The sequence below is a fragment of the Bombus vosnesenskii genome, unplaced genomic scaffold, assembly GCF_011952255.1.
Source record: "Bombus vosnesenskii isolate JDL3184/JDL3185 unplaced genomic scaffold, Bvos_JDL3184-5_v1.1 scf7180000013265, whole genome shotgun sequence".
NCBI lineage: Eukaryota > Metazoa > Arthropoda > Insecta > Hymenoptera > Apidae > Bombus > Bombus vosnesenskii.
The window spans coordinates 4,658,380-4,673,676 of NW_022882925.1; the positions used below are offsets into that span (position 1 = coordinate 4,658,380).

General features: G+C 27.7%; 2 protein-coding genes across 3 annotated transcripts; both read right to left on the reverse strand.

Annotated features, from left to right (window-relative positions):
• Positions 1 to 39: 39 nt before the first annotated feature.
• On the reverse strand, positions 40 to 2,569 carry LOC117241823 (histone H3.3A). Of its 2 annotated transcripts, none has more exons than XM_033507985.1 (3): positions 1,826 to 1,948; positions 1,099 to 1,234; positions 40 to 1,020 (listed from the first exon to the last, which is right to left on the reverse strand). In XM_033507985.1, the coding sequence occupies exons 2-3, from the start codon at positions 1,224 to 1,226 to the stop codon at positions 738 to 740; spliced, it is 411 nt and encodes a 136-aa protein (XP_033363876.1). In that variant the 5' UTR covers positions 1,227 to 1,234; positions 1,826 to 1,948; the 3' UTR covers positions 40 to 737. The 2 variants fall into 2 exon arrangements, with proteins under 2 accessions (XP_033363876.1, XP_033363866.1); XM_033507975.1 differs by lacking the exon at positions 1,826 to 1,948 and adding an exon at positions 2,398 to 2,569 and having other exon boundaries at positions 42 to 1,020.
• A 1,253-nt stretch (positions 2,570 to 3,822) lies between these two features.
• Positions 3,823 to 5,525, reverse strand: LOC117241832 (histone H3.3A). The gene is made up of 3 exons (XM_033508000.1): positions 5,454 to 5,525; positions 4,885 to 5,018; positions 3,823 to 4,800 (listed from the first exon to the last, which is right to left on the reverse strand). Exons 2-3 carry the CDS (start codon positions 5,010 to 5,012, stop codon positions 4,518 to 4,520), a joined length of 411 nt encoding a protein of 136 aa, XP_033363891.1. The 5' UTR covers positions 5,013 to 5,018; positions 5,454 to 5,525; the 3' UTR covers positions 3,823 to 4,517.
• Between the last annotated feature and the right edge of the window lie 9,772 nt (positions 5,526 to 15,297).

The following is a 15,297-nucleotide window of genomic DNA, read 5'->3' on the forward strand; positions in this document are numbered from 1 at the left end:
AGTAACAGTGCATATTTCTTAACAAGATAAAAAAAGGTAAGTTAGTATTATTTTGAAGATTTATTTATGAAACGTTTATCTTTACACGAACAATGAATAGTTGACTGATTGAAATACCTTATGTAATTTTCATACAACCAGAGTTCTAGAATGGTAAACACTACATTGAATTCCTACAAAGAAACTGCCTTACTCTCTAATGCATATTTCACTAAGTATTTTATCAATAATGATAATGATGACGAATATAATAAAACTGTAATGAGAAACTAAACATTTTCGATCTTACTCAATCTTAAGAGTACTTTTAGAAGAATTAACAATTTCACTTGTCTTTTATCACGATCATTTACCTTCCGGTTTAGACTTTTTTTATCGCTCTTTTTATAAGTATTCTTACATTGTAAAGTGCAAAATGACAAAAAAGATGTGAATGAAATTAAAAGATTTGTAGCTGATAACTTCTCGAAGAAATAACATACTTTCTACGTTTGTACAGTAATACCAAAGGATGAGAACTACCTACATATCAAAAACGGATTATACCAATCTTTGTATCTAGTTTTCCAGAAATCTGAAGTTTAGATACATACTATAAAGGATGATCATGTCATAACTTGTACACTGTTATGGAGTACAACATAATATGTAGTTTGGAATGAAAATGTTTCATTCACAACTGTTACGAATGATAATAATAATAGTAGTAAATGGTATGTATGGGAATTACATATTGTTTAAGCACGCTCGCCGCGAATTCGTCGAGCCAGCTGAATATCCTTGGGCATGATTGTAACACGTTTCGCGTGGATAGCGCACAAATTTGTGTCTTCAAATAAACCAACCAAGTATGCTTCCGATGCTTCCTGTAAAGCTCCAATTGCAGCACTTTGAAAACGTAGATCAGTTTTGAAATCCTGTGCAATTTCACGAACCAATCTTTGGAAAGGTAATTTTCTGATCAACAATTCAGTCGATTTTTGATATCTTCTGATTTCTCGAAGAGCTACTGTACCAGGTCTAAAAATTATAGTTTATTATATACATATATTACATATAGTATTTATATATGTGCTCAAAATATTATCTAATATGTACCTGTATCGATGTGGTTTTTTTACTCCACCAGTAGATGGTGCGCTCTTACGTGCTGCCTTTGTGGCTAATTGTTTACGAGGAGCTTTACCTCCTGTTGATTTACGAGCCGTCTGCTTGGTACGTGCCATTGTTTACTCTGAAACAGTACAACCTTGTTTAATAAAAATTTCTTTTAAATGGAAATTTTGAAAATACTGTTTTAATCGTATAATCTTTCCAAAACAAAAAGTTGTAATTGATCATATATAAGTATGAGAAAAATAATTTCAACGCTCCAATTCCCATAGTTCAGATTGTAATGCAATATAGGGAATTCTGTTAATTCTTATGTTTTTTGATACAAAACAATTGATTGTTTACAAGTTCATTTTGACATATGTAATGACGAAATATTGAGTAACGAAAAAATATTCGCAATACTCAAAGATAACACCTGGTGCTATTAAATTTCAAATACATATAAAAATTCAAACATCAGAAAAATATCACTAAATACTATTATATAGACCTTACAAACCTTAGTTTGTGATCTTACAGACCTTAATAATATAGATTCAAACTTTTTCCTTAACATTGTGATAACACAAAACACCTTTTCTGAGACTACTAGAGAGCAATTATATTATAAATTAAAATATTAAAATAGATACTAAACAAGTCACTAGAATGCATCAGAATCTACAAATTATCAATTCACATATGTTATAAAATAACTAAAAAGTAGCACCTGCAGGTGTCTATGGGAACTGGAGGGTTAAAGGGTACGCTTGATAATAACTGAAGTAAACTATAACTTTTCGGAGTGGGACTTAAAAGGATGGTGGGGTGGAAAGGGTGGGGGTACGTTCCGTTGCTGTTCGTGCGGAGGAACCGCGCACCGAGGAACGCTGCGCATTGCGCAATGCACAAACTTTCGTTCTTCTTGCACCGACGCGATTGAAACCCATGCTAATCAGAAAAATGTATCATCTTAACAATCAACTGTTTCCCTAATCTCCTATTCATCTTCATGGTAAACATTATCACAGTCTATGAAATAAAACGAGACGAATGACACTGGTGAACTCGAGGCGAGTTGAAAGCGTCGCTTGTAAGAAAGGCTCGTGAAACGATTCCCTCCACGGAACGTCAATTGCAAAATGGAGGCAATACGACAGTACGTCGCGTTCGGAGGTAATAACTCGAGTTTCCCAGCACTTTTCACACCTTTTTAAAACACGTTGTTACGTCCATACACTCCTCGATACCGGTAATCACACACGATCATAAATAAAATGGATTTTCGACAGATTTACATACCAACTAAGGGAAAAATTCTACGAGAAGCGAGAGCTAGCACTATCCGTTTCCTTGTACTTCGATGGCAGTGGACGCTCTCCCAAGTCACGACTCCCTTGTCCCTACCCCCTAGAAATTAAATTGCGAGAGGCACGTAAGCCCGCGGTGCACTGCATCCAATCGGATGTCGGATAGCAGCTGAGCTTCATAGTGTAACTCATGCGATTGGTTCAGCCTCCTACGCCTAGAGTGCGAACCGTGAAGAACCCTGTCAATTGTAATATACATGATACTACTCACAGCAGCAACCTCGTTTTTACGAATAATAATTGTCATCCTATTCTTTGTACAAATTAAGTAAATCAATATGTTTTATGTTTTAGGGAAAAATTTGCATGAGCATTGTAGAGTATTAAGAGGTGTTATCCTTGTAACAGATTGCAAAAACCGAGTTGAAATTTATAGAGCTGGGCACAGAGTCGTTTCGCGACTTTTGTCATGTAATTCTAGCTACAATGAAATCAGTCATTTCGTGGAAACCTCCAGAAAGATATGGAAAATCTGTAGAGGATATGTATAAGGACACGTTATCTTGATATTAGACTAGTTATCAAGATAGTAATTTTTTTATTGCTCTTCCAAATGCATGTTCCTGGAATGGACGTTGTGTGATTATTCTGGCCATTGGAAGCTTCTTCTACGTTTTCTGTTCGGAAAAAATAGACGCCATTGTGTGTCTAAACGTAAATAATGTTCGAACAATGTCGAGTGATATCGAGCGATATAGAGCGATGTCGAGCTGGCGAAATTATTGAATTTTGGCGCTTTTGTCAATTGAACTTAACGGCGGAAATTGAACTGTACTAAAGTCAATTATATTAATAAGTTTCTTGATTTTTTGTGGTATTGTGACCTGAATTACACTTCCATTGTACCAAAAATATTTTGTAAATATAAACACAATATCAGATATTAATTGTTATTAATGATATACATCGATGAATTTCTGATGTCTTTTGCATTTTCCATTGTACGTTTATAAAACATATGTTATACTAATATTCGTTTCAAAAAACAATAAAATACTGATATAAATATAAAATGATATTTACATTGATGACGTAATCCTTATAATTACCGATCGTACCAATGTCATGTATTCGATAATTGATAACAATAGCAATAAAGATTTACGTTTACGAATTTTTTGTGAAACAAATTTGTTTAAAAAATACTTTTTTGACAAATAATTGTAGTTATAGATTTTGATTCTAATCGGGAAAATATATTTAAAAAATGATTTCATTTCGTCAGGAAAACAATTAAAGTTAAGTTTATTAAAAAATTTTATAGATCATTTACATTAATTTAGTGTTATGAATTGCGTTTTTTTATTACTATCATTATAATTATTAAAATAATAACCTAATTAATAATGACATGTAATTTTATGGTGATAGATTTGTTAATTTATAAAAATGAGGTATATACGTGCAAATCAATTTTGATAACCTAATCATGTAAATACAATTAACAACATGTAGATAACATGACACTTCTCATACATAATCCAATAGCACTTGACTTTTCTTCGTGAAATGTTACTACATATATTTACTTGCACATAATAACTATATTATATATTATAAATTTAATTTAATTTATGATCTAACTTAACATCAATATAGAAAATTGTATATAGAAAGTGTATTAACCACGAAGTAAATACGGTAGCGAATATAACTGACTTTTTCTATAAAATATCAAATCTACATATTGTTATACTGCTTATGTATCGCGTACGTTACTTATTGTTATATATAATAATAAAATATGAATTATGCAAAGTACTATTACTATTTGTTATGAGCTACATACTCCGCTTTGTGCCTTCCGTATATCGTTTATATTTAAATGATATATGTTTTCGGCTAAACTATTTGATATGATGATGGTTACATATCCTTAATCTCTGCATATCAGAGCTTATAGAACTTGGCAGTGTAATTACTTATAATTATTATAATGGCTTATAAGAAAGAAACTAAGCTACAATGAATTTGATTTTAAGAACATTCAAATATGAAAACAATATGAATTTGAAAAAAGAAAGACATTAAAGAATCTGAAATATGAACAATTTAAGCGCGTTCACCGCGAATTCGTCTGGCCAACTGAATATCTTTAGGCATTATCGTAACGCGTTTAGCATGAATTGCACATAAGTTTGTGTCTTCAAACAATCCAACTAAATATGCTTCAGAAGCTTCTTGCAATGCTCCAATTGCAGCACTCTGGAATCGCAAATCTGTCTTGAAATCCTGTGCAATTTCACGAACTAAACGTTGAAATGGTAATTTTCTGATCAATAGCTCAGTCGATTTCTGGTATCTTCTGATTTCTCTGAGAGCTACAGTACCAGGCCTAGTAAATAAAATGCATAATTAGAATTATAATCCATTGTTAATTATGGCATTACAAGTGAAAATTTCAGAGAACATTTTTTACCTGTAACGATGTGGTTTTTTTACACCTCCCGTAGATGGTGCACTTTTACGTGCAGCTTTAGTTGCAAGTTGTTTCCTGGGAGCTTTACCTCCTGTTGACTTACGTGCAGTTTGCTTGGTACGCGCCATTGCTCACCTTGAAGTAATGCAAAACTAATTAGTATTCATTATAAATCATGAGTAAAAAATAAAAAATAATAAAATAAATTACAAATCTGCTGGAAAAAAGATTAACGTGTAATTCTCTTTTATAAAAATACCAAATCCCTTTTAATTACTATAAGTTAGCTTGAAAATATATCAAATTGTATTACAAAATCAAGTTTTCAAAAAGAATGAGTTAATAAAAATAAATTAAGATCCGGTTTCCCTCCAAAAGCAGACACAATAAACAAAATGGCGACAAGCGTGCATGTAGCATTGATATGTAATATATAAGAAATTTGTATACCATGAACTGCTATAACCTTTCTTACAACAAAAAGAATTACTTATAAACAATGCATATAAACGAAAAAATGAATATTTAATTTATTATGTTTATTCAATGACAAAACCAAAGAAATGTACCTGCTATTCAATCGGTTTATTATACAGGACCTCCACCAAACTCCTTCGTTCTACGGGTATTAGACTTATGTGTCGGTTAATGCTTTTTCAGAAACGTAGTTTGGTTTTGTAAAAGATAGGCGGCAGCACTGTATTCAGATACACAGGATTGGCTGTTATTTCGTAACACCGTTCGCGATTTGTCAGCATCTGACGAATAAACGTATTTGTTATGGAATTTATAACTTCATAATTATTTTAATAGCATTATACGATAATTTTAAGTATCTTCAATGTATAATATCATAATGTATGAATCATATATTTTTCAGAAACATATGTATCCATATATGTATATGTGAAACACATATGTACTTACGTGCGTCATGTTCTGCGCATACATATAGGTACTTACATGACATACATGTCTATATTTACCTATTTGCAACTTAGTGCATTGATCCATATGAATACATACATATGCACTATTTATTTTGTTAGCACATGTTTATATGTATGCATAAGTATAATCTTTGCAAGATATCATCTATCATGGAAGGAAATGACCTTAACTTTATCTTGGATGAAATTGTACCCTAGATTTTTTACGTTAGAAATCAATGAAGTCAAATAAATGTAATTAATTATTGTTACCGTTATTTGATATTAGATGAAGAGTAAAAAAATTATTATTTGTAGTAGTTACAAATAATTTCGATGGTACACTTATGGGATTATATTAAAACAAAATTTACATAAGGTGAAATTTTATTCATGATAACCTTTAAGGGTTAGTATTTCACAACGTAATATAATATTTAATAAAGAAAGTTCCAAAATATATGTTATAAGTAGATATATATGAACATATGGATTTCTTGAACATGTTGACTCTGGCGATTATAATTTATATATATTAATAATATAATTACATTTAATATTCTGTAATAAATGAAATAAGATGACTACACTATCTAAAAATGAGATTAATTATATATAGATGGTAACTACATATTTAGGCATATTTTTAAATAATGAAGTAATACAAACTAAACTTTGTTAAAATTAGAAAATGATAAATTAAAAAGTTCAATAATTATTTAATATGTAATTGTTTTTGTATTTATTTACTGTTAATAATAGAAATAATAGTTTGCTAACATCATGGTACAGAAGTTATCAATATATTTTATTTTCAAATGATCAATTTTATTGATGTACAATATTCTTCTTTATAGTTCACTACCTAATAATAGCATAAGAAGCAATAATAAACATTTGTTCTACAAATTACGCCAGTAGATAATCATTATCTTTATATCTTCGTCAAAATTAATGTTATTCATATAAATATATGCATTATATATATATATATATTTATATATACACACACATACATATATGTATAAACTTTCAGTCATCAAGAAAATATTAGAACAAAATTTATTTACTAACATTCTAACTACAGCTATATTGTTAATTTAAATATGTTATTTAAAATTGTATTGCCAAAAATACGTGTCGTCAATATCAACTTCTTATTTCTTTTTTTTTTTTGTCATTTGCACACAAATGATGCTTCACTTTTTTTTCTTCATCATTCAATTTGTACTGACATTTATTAGAATTCGCCTACAACCGTTAATGACAACGAAAACTTACTGCATTTTATTTCTTTACATTTCAAGTAGTCTTTCTTTCGGTATGCGACCAGATATGAAACCTTATTCAATCATCGTGCAGATGCTAGTATATTATTGGTTTGTGAATAATTGCATTGCGGTTTTGGCAGGACACGAACATCAAAAATGCAAGCCCATATTACTTTTGTACTTCTATAAAAAATCTTCACGTGGAATGTGAAAATTATATTCTACTTTACGAAGTCTTGTTAATACTATAAATAGAAACAATAATTACAATTTGTCCAACATTTTTTGTTACCTTCTACATAAATGAAACATAGTCTTATTGTAAAATTTCAGAATTTAAACTTATATATATAAATTAAAAAAATTGATTTTGTCATAAAAAATAGAATACGTGAACAATCTTCAGTAATTGCAAGCTTGAATTTTGATATAAAAAAGAAGATTACTTGAAAATACGATTAAATATATATACAATTTTTATATGGAAATACTAATACTTATAGAACATATCAGAATTATATACGACAATCACATAAATATTTCATTGTTTCCTTTCGTTGGGTTCTTTTCTTCAATCGCAAAAAGAAAGAAAAGAAAAGGTGATATGAATAACCGATCCAGCAACTTCACATTTTTGTATTAACCGCTGCACATAATAAATGCAATTTTAATGCATAATAAAAAGTATCGATAAATATACAAAATACTTTGTTCTTTAGTAACTACAAGGTACTGCCTGACATTCTAAACGACATATAAGATCTATAACACCAACCACTTCTTTCATAATTAATAATTAAATACCAAATATCGTTAACTGTAATGATATAATGTTTACCATTCGACTCGATTGCGGAAAACGGTTATGCAATTGTTTGTTAATTAAAAGTTCAGTATTCTTTTGCTTTTAACTCGAATAATTACATGAAATCAATTTAAATGTAAAACAATTGTAGATTAACATTGTAATAAAAGATAAAACATTTTAGATCTCACTGATATTAAATTTGTAAATGAAATCATAAATTTCCATAATTAACGTTTCACCTCTCAAGTCGAATAGAAAAGTTTATTTATAAAAATTGTTATAATACGAAACACTATATATTAACATTTTGTTGTACGAGATGCTTGGTATACGACAATAATACTATACAGTCATCTTAAAATAATATTTTTCTGGTTGCTTTTATACTTCGATTAATTGATAGTGTATGTGTTTGTTTTTCTTTTCTTATTGGCAGCACCTTTGACTAACGTCGATTTAATGTAATTGAAATATTGCAATAATTTGTACAGAAACGGGCACTACCTCATTTTTTAATACTTCGTATTTTAAGTTTTCTTATTTATTATATAAAAAATTTATTATTACTAAATATTTGTTCTTGATACTCTATTAAAATAAGTATTCATAATTAAATGAATACTTTATTATTATTTATGTAGAAATATTATACATTACATAGTTACACACATTTAAATTGTTTAATAAAACTGTATACTACACATTTGTCTTTACTCCATTTAAAAATGAGGTATTCATTAAATAAAATAATTGTTTTCAAAATTTACTAGTTAGAAGAATAAATGAAAATTGTATCGATATAAGTCTACTATGATTATGAATAAATTTATAAATGTTTAAACAGTATTATTTTTCATCTTTCATGGACACATTTACAGATTTTATGTGTTAAATATTTATTTATTTAAAAACGTTATTTAAATTGTTTTCCTTTATGTACCATAGAATTTTGCCCGCCTCTGCTAAATGTTGCAAAATTTTGCACACCTTGATTAAGATAACTCTTCAATACATATAACTTTTGAATTTATAGAAAAATTAGCAATGATATGAGTTTAGCCTATACAAATTCACAATCATTGTATAAAAATGCACATACAGAAGTAACCACAACCAGAACAATCGTAGATATCCATGAATTTTTTTATAATCTATCGTTATTATCTTGCAAATGCTGTTTCAATTATGTCTACTATATCCTTTTTGTGAGGGTGACCATTATCAATGGTTTACAGAGGCATTGTTTCTCAATATTACATTTGTTTGATTTAAAATAATGTTCTGTACAAATAATAGCATAAGAAAAATCGAACCATAAAAAATTGTACATAAAATATTTTCTACATTCTTCAAAGATTATCATCCAAATAATTATGGTCATTAGAATATAATATTCCATCCTTTTATAGAAATGAATTTTCATGTACAATTTTTATAAAGTTAACAGCAGCTTCTTTCCTATAATATACTATTCAGTATATTGTAATGTTATGATTGCAATAGATTTTGTAATACTGCTATAATGTGTTGCAGATTAAAATATGACGAAAACGTAAAACCCCAGAATTCTGTTACAAACTTTTACAGTTATATTTGCATTTCGATAATCGGTATTAATATTTCATTCTTATGAGATTATGAAATAAATATGTTACAATAAACGTATTACACTATACTTTTAATAATTGTGGTCACCCCACAAAATGTTTATTGTACGAGCGGCGTATTCATTTTTCCCTTAAATATTAAAAAGTTATATATCTCCTTTGCTGCTTTCCAGTTCTATATTTTAAGAAAATGGATCAATCGTGTTTCAGAAAATATCTTCTCGTTCGTACAACAGTTTCAGTAAAATATTTATTATCGCAATATAGATACATGCTTCATTATAGCACGAATATACTTTTTTTTCATCTATGTTAAATGTTTCTAAATTTGTTTCTTTGCACTGTAAGAGAACAACGTCTATATACGACAAGCTAGCTTAGTAATAAACATTTCCTCTCCTTCCGCAATATTTCAAATTATTTATTACTGCGCTTTAGGCTACATGCAAATATTATTGTGCCGGAAGACGGTGTTGTAATATTGCAAAAATATTAAAATATTTTAACGGACATATTTCTACACAATCCTGCATACCTAAGGGGGCGGAAATCGAGTTAACTACCAACAAACCTTGAGAATAAAGTTATACATAATTTAACTGAATTTAATTGCCATACTATGTAATTTCAACTTAAAGTATTAAGGTACATTTCAGTGAATAATGTCAATTGCAAATTAAAAATAACAGCTTCATCAATTCATTACTGCATACACGAAAAATAAATCCTGTTATTATATTTTATTTTTGTTTTCTTGTGTTTATCTAACTTCAAAGGTGTGTTTTTTAACTTGCCACTAACATTATTCATTATAAATTAACAAATTAGTGTTACTAGTTATACAAGCTTTAGACATTGAAGCTTTAACAAGAGATAGAGGAATAAATAATATCAGCGTTTGAATCTCCGTCACATCAGAAATGCAGAATTATTCATAGAAATTAGAAACATTAACAGATCACATTTGTTTCTCGCAAAACGTAACTTTATTACTTTCATAAATCTGTTGAAAATGGCACTGTTTACAGATTGTACCTTGTGCACTTTACTAACTGTTCTTCTCATTTTATTATTTGTTTTTGTATAGTTCCTTTATTTTCATCGATACTTGAATTTAAATATAAAACAGACAATTAACTGTTGAGTAATAAATAACCAATGATTCTTTTATTTTTTCTGTGGTATAGTAAGAGCTCGTGACGCAATTTTGTTAACATTATTTTGACACAAGGCATGAAATATTGTAATATGAGGATGCAAATGACTGACACATTTTCTTCAAAGGAATGAATAGGTAGTAATCGTTACAAAAATCTTATTAAAAATGATTAGCTCAATTTTTGCGCCGTGACACTTTTTTCCACTAATGTACTATTATAACTTTTCAATGTTCAGTCACTAGCAAAAATTGTAATATTATTTTCATTTAGTAATTGACAGCAAAGACTAAAATATGCATAATAATTTTAAAATGCAGAGTAGATAGAAAGAGAACACATGTCAAAATAATGCAAAATGAAATGACTCCTGTTTGTCATTGAAACATCTTCACGATTCTTACATAATTTGAGAATACAACATCGCTTCGATCAGAATGATTTCAAAAGTTTTATGGGCTTGCTGTATCTTATGCTCGAATGTGCAAGTTTCTTTCTTCTTAATTGTCAATACCTTTAATAATTGGATCATAAATAATGCATGTCGAGGATTCGTCAATGAGTGCGTCAATGAGCACAGTTGAAAGTTTTACAGCCTTCTCTCTTCTTTTTTTGTTTTTGTATGTAAAATATTTATATCTTCATAAATACCGACATACCGAACGATAAGATCTAAGTAGAGAAATTGTTATTACATAATCACAGTTGTACAGCCATTTGCTACCTCGTATTTGATACAAAAATGCTTAGATATCAGTACTGTAGAACTCGATTTCTTTTCCTTTTATGTGTATGTGTGTCTGTGTGTTGTTCAGATTCATGTTAATTTCAGTCTGATCAAAAATATTTGCATATTGTGTATCATAAAATGAAAAAAAGAAATTCTACCATTTAATTAGGAGAAAGTTGCCAATTAAAAGCCTACACAATCAAAATACACACGAGTTTACAATCTAAGCAGTTTTGCAGTATTATATTAACTGATAATAATATAAATATTTTAAAGAGCATACATTTCCATAATAATCGTAATAACACCAGACACGGTAAAATTGTATTATTATTAACAATGTGTCCACATTTGCAGAATGAAGAAAATAAAACAATGTGAGAGAAGATAGATTTAAACAGTAGCTAAAAGACGAATACGAAATATATAGTGGTAAATAGTAGTAAATAGTAATTGAATGAGAAAAAGAATGTATCCACTATTAGTTTGTTCTTTCTTTGTCAAAATATTGAGCAGTTATTTTTGCAAACAAGAACACATTCTACGATTGATAGAAATCAATTTTAGTTTTAGTCAGAGTACTCTTGATTTATCGGAATTCATACTGCTATTATCTAAATAACAAATGCATTAGTCATATATCAAAATTACAAGTGATTAAAGGTAATACAGGTTTATAGCAAGTATCTTTAGTTATAAATTGTAATATAAATGTTCAGCAAATTTGTTCTTTTTTTGTTTAGATATTATATATTACTATTTTACGTAATTCATTATTGTACAATAATCTAATGATTATGTGTATGTTTTGCCGCCTGGAGTGTGCAGATAATTCTTTCTCAACATTAGGGAACCATCATCTGCCTATTCTTTGATCACGAATACTTCCCTTTTTAAAAAGAAAATGAAACAACTGGCAATCTCTGTAACGTTCAACTAGTGCATAAACAAGCGGTCACAATATGGCTCTTCTGGCTCTAGTAATGTTTAACACAAGAGAAGAATCATTCGCACAAAACAGAGCATGTAACGTTTTGTATTTGTATTATTGTAACTTGTCAAAAATATATTGTTCAATTTGATCTGCCCTATTGTTGGTTTTCTTTGTGCAGTGTTAGATGAAGACCAACTATATTATTAATATTTTAGTAATTACCATTAACTTTATAAAGATTCATTTATACAAATATAGTTTTTTGACATTTAAGAGATTCAATATATTAAACATATATTTCAATTATAGTAAGAAAAAAATTATTACACATTTATAAGTATATAAAGACAATGTGTCAGTATCTAGAAGAATCTCTATCTCATAACGAGTTACATATTGTATACCAAAAATATGAAGAAAAATGATCATTAAAACCAACAATTGGGGCAGTGTATTATATAAATATTCAACTGTATGCTTTTTCTTTAGTACACGATATTAACTAATTTTTTTATTTGTTAATCTCCTATTAACCTATTTTGTAGCTAAATTTGTTGCTTTCACAATAATTTATGCTCTTAATAATTAATATTTTAATTGTGTTATTGTTATAAGTAAAATAGTATATATACATATATACATACATACATACATACATACATACATATATGTATATATATACATATATATATATATCATAATTGTTTATAATATTTAATATTATATCATTCAGGAATATCTTTCCTAGGTTTTCATATGACTTGCCACAATCATAATGCACCTCATTATTATATAAAATAAAAGAAAAAAGAATTAAAAATAAAAAAAACTTGCTATTCCATATGATCTTGATTATGTTACTCTATTTTTTTGCTTAAACTCTTATTTGATTTCAAAGCATGAGATAATTGATCTTCAATAGCTACTATTATATTTAACTATATAACTCATTGGAGGGAACATCATAATTATGAGAAGTCGATGAAATAAGCATTCTTTATAAGTACAGTTTTCAATGGCAAACTAGTACCTTAATTGGTTAATCTCCTACTATTTCTATAAGATGATAGTGTGTGAACATTTCTTTTTTTTTATGAAAGCAAAAATAACAATAATAACAGTTATAAAAAATATTGACGACTTAAAAAGGAATCGTATTTAAGAATAGTATTTTCAAGATAAAATATATTCTAAGAATGCGAAGAGATAAACACCTCGTTTTCTTTTTATCATACCTGCTGTGATTGTAGTACTTATAAAGAATGCATTTAAAAACACAATTGAAAAATGCATTGTTATAGTGCTAAATTGATTAAATTCTAAATAGTACTTTGAAAATTATATCATGATATATACGATCTCGCGGGAGAAATTAAAATATTCATCTATTCATCATACTTGATGAAATATAATACATAGTTGGTATTTATAACAATATCATCCTCACTTTATGTTGACATTTTCTTTGTTACACACTTTGTTTTTTACCATTTCCATTCCATTTCATTTCTTTCTTTACAAACATAATCCTTTGATGGATCGTTTATACCATGATACGCAAAATTGTATGTTTTTAGTAACATCTATTATATTTTAATATTAATAATTTGTAATAAAAACGGACCTAATAAAAACATTTATTTCTTTTTTGGCCTCACTTTTTGATACTAAACTATGAAGATAATTGAAGAAAGGAGAAACAACAATCAGCTTCATTGTCGAGTTATTAAATATTTAAATAATTAAGTAAAGTTTGTTATAATACCCTCTTTTTTTCTGTTTCAATGAAATTTGTGTACTTTTTTATACCTTGTATTCTCATTTGGTAATATTGTGTTTGTTTTAAACAAGATTCATGACTTATATGAAAAAGCTCTAATAATCCGCAAAAATATACGTCCTTTGAAAAAAAGTCGATTTGTGCAGGGTATTATACATTTAAAATAATTTTAATTATATCGTAAATATTAAATAATAGTCTTTAAAATTGGTTATAGTAATGTTTTATGTCTATCAGGAAAAAATTTGATAATGTTGTCCTATCTATACTATTCATTTATACTTTAGGCAATATTTTACCTTCTTTCTTTCTTTACCATGAATGTATAGTCGCTTTATAATGTAATGATTACCAGCTACATATTCAAAATGAAAATGTTTTATAGAGCCGGTGTACAAAACGCAGTATTCACGCGTTTCATTGAAAAAAGTTAGTTGGCATGCTTTTTCAGTTGCATGTCACTTATATCGAGCTGTAATACGTATGTCACATAATTATCGCTGGTATCATAAATATAAGTTACTCCTTCATCTTTTGATTAAATTGAAAAATCCTAAATATTCATAATATTTCTTACACCTAAAAATGTAAAAACTTATAACACAAAAATTGAGTTTAATTAATTTAGTAATGTACTTTTGTCGCAAAATTACGTTTCTTCATTACTATCACACACTACTTAATTTCAATAGTAAGTATATAACGTATTCATATACATATATATGTATATATATATATTCATTTATATTATATATATATTTATATTATATATAATATATAATATAATATATATAATATATATAATATATATATAATATATATAATATATATATTATATATTATATATATATATTTATATTATATATATATTCATATATATATTTATGTATATTAAGCATACTTAAAGTTTAAAATGTAACATACTACATACCATATACAGAAGAGAAGCATAATGAAACATATACAAATGACTACCTACTAATTGATATATTATCAACTATTAAGAGAGGAAAAAAGAAAAGAGAATAAAGAAATCGTATTGGTATAAAAATCTTAACTACCAACTATCACTGTTTTTCGATGTATCCAAAGTATAAAAACATTTTTTTAATGAATTATAATTTAAGTATATTTTATAGAAATTATAAAAGATGAAAAACAAAAAAATATATGTGTACATAAATATCTAAGAAAAAC